The sequence below is a fragment of the Citrus clementina genome, unplaced genomic scaffold (assembly GCF_000493195.1).
Source record: "Citrus clementina cultivar Clemenules unplaced genomic scaffold, Citrus_clementina_v1.0 scaffold_4, whole genome shotgun sequence".
In the NCBI taxonomy this organism is placed as follows: domain Eukaryota; kingdom Viridiplantae; phylum Streptophyta; class Magnoliopsida; order Sapindales; family Rutaceae; genus Citrus; species Citrus x clementina.
In genome coordinates, this window is record NW_006262274.1 from 23,724,836 (window position 1) to 23,729,860 (window position 5,025).

A 5,025-nucleotide genomic window follows, 5' to 3' on the forward strand; every position below is an offset into this window, starting at 1 on the left:
AAAAAAAAGAATATATAAGGCTTTTAAAGCATAATAATATGATGAATGGATTGTGATGCGCTCAGTCGGCTGGAAGCGAAAAAAAGAAAGAATATTTAGCTCTGTGCTAAGGAAGCAGTGAAGCAAAGTTGACAATAATGAATTGGTATAATCATCAAAAGTAGAATAATACTCAAATAAGATTAGAGAAAAGAGCAAGCCTGATTTATTATACGCTACTCGTTATGTTTGTTAAAACACACTGAAGTCAAGAGACAACAGACAATTTCTTCATTCTACCTCTAGCTGTTTGCGTATTGTAAAGTAAGAGGAATTCACCTTGCTAGTCAATTTCAGTCCAATAACGGCATAATGTTAAGGGACGAAACACGTAATCATGCACCACAGTGACCTAGAAGTCTGATAAATTAGGACTTAAGTTCAAGGAACAACCATAATGCAGCTCCCTATACCAACCAAATCCACATGACCTCACTATTTCTCTTCTTTGTTAATTAGAAGAAAATGGCAGCATCTGAAACTATAAACAGAAAATTTCCACAATGACAAACTTAGTAACAGATGCAACCAGATATTAGTGCCATTCATCTTTGTGTTAAAAATTTCAGTCTAGAGGATGGTCCACCATTACGTTAAGCATGATTGCATGAATATAGTGGAAGTATATTTAGAAGCATACCATCACAAAGATCCCCTCTTTACGTGTAGGGAGTCCCTCAAGCTTTCTCAAAGTCTCATCGCCTTTAGTAACTTTACCAAATACTGCGTACTGGACAGCATCAATGCAATCAATCCAACAGCAAAGATAACATATGAGAACATCCTTTGGAAATGATTTTTCAAGCATACCTGACCATCAAGATGGGGAGCATCTCCAAGAAGTATTGAAAACGAGGACGCTGCACTGTTTGGATCAGAATACCTAAAAACCAATGCAAAATGTGATGCTCGAATATCATATCAAATTCAAGTATTTGCTGAGGTCAAGGAAATATTCAATTGAAAAGTAACCGTAACAGTTAGGGAAGCAAAATCACACTGGCTAAACCTCCAATTGCACATATTTCCATAGCATATGAAATTTGAAAACACAGATGACTATCCAAAACAAATCTGATGAAGGGAATGTTAGGGACTTGTGTACTTTGATAATGAATAGACACACTTATAATTGGACTGCTAACATGTTTAACATCACTAAATTCACCAATAACAGCCGTACATTAAAAGTCGCAGCAACTCAATCCCAAACATCCTTCGGAGAAATGGGGGTAAAAAGAAAAAGGAGGACATCACCTTCCCATTGAAAGAATGCCTCTGACATGTTTAACATCACTAAATTCACCGATAACAGTTTTTTCAGCCTCTACACGTTGCACTTCATTCATAGGAGCTGACCGCCCACCCACAACATCAGCTACTTGTGCAACAAACCCTTTATCAACCTTCATTGAAGTAATAAAAAATTAACCACAACCCACATTACAAAATTGGACTTTTATTGTTTATAAATCAAAATGCAAGCATTAGTACCCGGAAAAAGTGATTGGTGTTATAACAACCGAGACGAACAAGTTTGAATATGTGATCAACTGTTTGAGGTGCAACACTCGGATAGAACCCAAATTCAATATCTCCATAATTTGTCTGCATTGCATCAAAATTTTACAATATTGATCATGCGGCCGGGTCACTCAGACTCAGACCATTCAAGAAAAAAAGAACCAAGGAAATGAAATCAAAACCTGAAAGACAACGCGAGCTGAGCCGAGCTGGGGATCCTCCTGGGACGAGGCGGTAGCAATAAGAGCAATTAACGTCAAAGAGATCCTAATCACATTCAACATTTTATCTCTATGTTATGGCTTCCGATGATAACCTAAATTTCGTCAAGCTTTTAGACTAATTTGAAATGACGCAAACATTAGTTAGTCCATCGGCGCAGAAAGAAGCGGAAATGGCGAAAATAACCTTACTCCTGGAGATGTCTGGGCCTCTCTGGTGGGCTAAATGGGCTTTCATTTTGTTTCATTAGTCTATTTATCAATTGTAGAGGCCCCTTTCCGCTTCTTAGATACACCCCACCCCACCCCACTTTCATGCATTCAAAGGAAGGGATGGATATGGACCTCCTCATTACACGAGGTGCTTGAAGAGTCTTTCTGCCTAGTGCCTACTCTAGCATAATAATATTCAAAGGCCCTTTCTGGTAACCCACCCATTCTTTGTTCCGACTTCCGACCCGGCTCACAATTAACACTCATTACCATATCCACAATACAACAACGTCGAGTACAGCGGCGTCCATTCTTTGCAATAATTTGGGAAGTCGAAAATGAGAACTCAGGGGCTATACTATCGGTATAACTAAGAGGTACAGTGATTAGCAGTGTGCAGAAGGACATAGTAGACTAGCCAACAGTCATCTCCGTTATCATTTGAATTTTCTAAATTACTCAGTAAAATCTACAAGTTATTTTTGGATAAGAGTTTGATGCCGAGCTGAACTCTTACTAAGTAATGAATCGAGGGTTATTAGATAAAAAAATGAAAAATTTAAAATACATACTAATTTTAAATTTAGTACTCAATAGAAACTCAGCTTATCACTAAATCCTGATCCACTACTTTTATGTGTGGTTAAACTTTCTTATTTTTGTATTTAGTGCAAAATCAAAATTAAAACATAAATCGTTAATCATTATCAACTGCCTCGCTCACATCCATAAAGGAATAGCAGCAAGGAATAACATTTATTCATTTTCAAGCGGAGGTGGAAAATGCATAAGCATAAGCAATTAGTTAGTTAACACCAGGAGCCAATTGCGTGAATGGTATCAAACCATCAATTATGCTAAGCATTTTCTAAGAGGTTCCAAAATTAATCCCATGTACCTCAAAGTACATTTTCACGTAACGGGATCGAGCGTAATAAATTAATTACACTCGTAACTTTTCATTTGTGATGGCTCAAATTCTGCCACATAAGAGCCGGCCTTCCATTTTTAGCCACCACAGATAGCTTATCAGAGAATAAGGCACATTTTATAAAAACAAAGTTCTGTGAATTTATTCCATGCTCAGTTGCCCACAGTAACTGTAAACAGAACCCGCACTTTCTGTACTCCATAAAGAATCTGATTCTTGTTCTGGGCCTGATGCTAAATCATGGCATCTCTCTCCATTTTGCCTCTTAGCATAAATCTTCTGTGGATTTACTCGCGGAAAAGATACCCATAGTCCCATACCCTGAAAAGTTTTGTCATATTAGACTAATAAACCACGCCGTAATTGAAATAAGAAACCCCACTGTAAGGGCGTTATGTATTATAAAGTCCACCGTCTTTAATGTATGTATATTTTTTTTATGTTCATTCAAACAGATTAAATTCATTAGTAGAAAGTAATAGGAATATTTATTTTTGAAACAATAGAGCCTCTATTGTTCATTTTTAACAATTTTTAGAGCGTTGGTTTCAATTTTCTTTTTTTTTTTTTTCTTTTCCCTTCCTTCCTCACGTTTGTAATCGAGAGAGGACTCAACAATGTCAGTAGTCAGTACCGTAGAGCGAACATGAAACTCCGAACTTATAACGAGATGAAAGATAGTCTGAAAAGTGTATGACATATATATATATATATATATATAGCTACTGATAATAAAAATATCAAACACTTGGCGGGTATTACATTACAGATTCGAACTGGACATGTTGATCATGGCTAAGAACAATAAGTGCACTTGGAGAATTTCTGGCGAATGTTAGGTTGCTTTTGGTGCATGATGGTCTGTATTGTTGGCCTGTCAGCATCTAAAGTCAATCTATTTACATTATATTCATTAAACTTTTATTCTGTCGTAATAAATTGCATTTTATCATCTTTATTCTAGAAGGAAGGAGATAGTGGGGGGTGGAAAAAAAAAAACATTCGTTAGCCCAAAAAGAAGAATGAAAGAAAATTTTAACAAATTTTCAACTGGGCACCGGATAAAAACGGGCACACATGTCCAACAAAGTACACATATTTGATCAAAACGCGAGCTTATCCATCTAATCAGACCGACATTAAAAGCTTAAACAGCCACGATAATTAACTTTTTCGCCTCCCACTTTTCCCTCGTTATAAGTCTTGTCATTTGTTCTTTGGTTGTTTTAATTCTTTTCATTAGTTGATAAATTTTGACATTTTTTTATAGCTCGTGTAACTTTTGAAAATTTCAACAATCTTTTCGGTAGACAAAATAATAATAATAATAATAATGATGATAATAAATCTAATGCTATATAAAATGTCTCATTGTCAATCTTGTCATTAGCTTGCTGGCAAAATTGACAAGAAACAATTATTGAATAAACGTGTATTCAACCACCATGAATTTACCTACGGGCAGCTTGGCTTTTAAGCACTTGTTAACAGAAGCCCACCGCCGGCGGTGTATGCTGTATAAGCAGCGCAAAATTTCGACAAGCCTGCTGTTTTTAATTTTAAGCTTTGTATTATTGTGGCGGTTTGCTAGCAATTACTCAGATTAATAAAAACAAAATCATTACCCTTTGGAAAAAAATTGTAGCCATGAGCCTATGAGAGGGCTATATCCATAGCTCCATGATTAGAGCAAGCTAAAACTTATCATTACGGAGCAAACGCATTAAAGCTCAGTTAGTTTTTGTGTGGCATCTCTGGAGGTACCATTAAGAACTCTGTGTATTTAGCAACGAAGCTCCTGATAAATTTAAAATACGGACAGAGCTTAAAAATAAGAGAGATATAGATTCTAATGTAATTTTTTTTTTTTCAATTATGGGAGTTTGCTTTCTTATTACTTTGTACATCGGTCTGAATGATTCTTAAATGTGAACCTCTACACCTAAACACAACCCAATATATATTAAGTTTAAATGAGAATGTTTCCATAAAAATTTTGTGCGGATACAATTTTTAAGAAGATGATCTAGTGATCACTAATGTACACTATATGCTTGACAACTAAACATTTGATAGAATTTGGTGACTTTTGTTAAT

The 5,025-nt window shown here is 35.8% G+C and overlaps 1 protein-coding gene across 1 annotated transcript in view; it reads right to left on the bottom strand.

Annotated features, from left to right (window-relative positions):
* The window catches only part of LOC18044956 (peptidyl-prolyl cis-trans isomerase CYP23), a 2,595-nt gene extending 673 nt beyond the window's left edge, over nt 1–1,922 (bottom strand). The window contains exons 1-6 of the mRNA XM_006438595.2: nt 1,746–1,922; nt 1,534–1,647; nt 1,297–1,445; nt 850–922; nt 680–769; nt 30–69 (exon numbers count right to left, since the gene is read on the bottom strand). Coding sequence (XP_006438658.2) covers nt 30–69; nt 680–769; nt 850–922; nt 1,297–1,445; nt 1,534–1,647; nt 1,746–1,847 — 568 coding nt within the window. The 5' untranslated portion in view covers nt 1,848–1,922. The remainder of the gene's footprint in view (nt 1–29; nt 70–679; nt 770–849; nt 923–1,296; nt 1,446–1,533; nt 1,648–1,745) is intronic.
* Nucleotides 1,923–5,025: the final 3,103 nt, after the last annotated feature.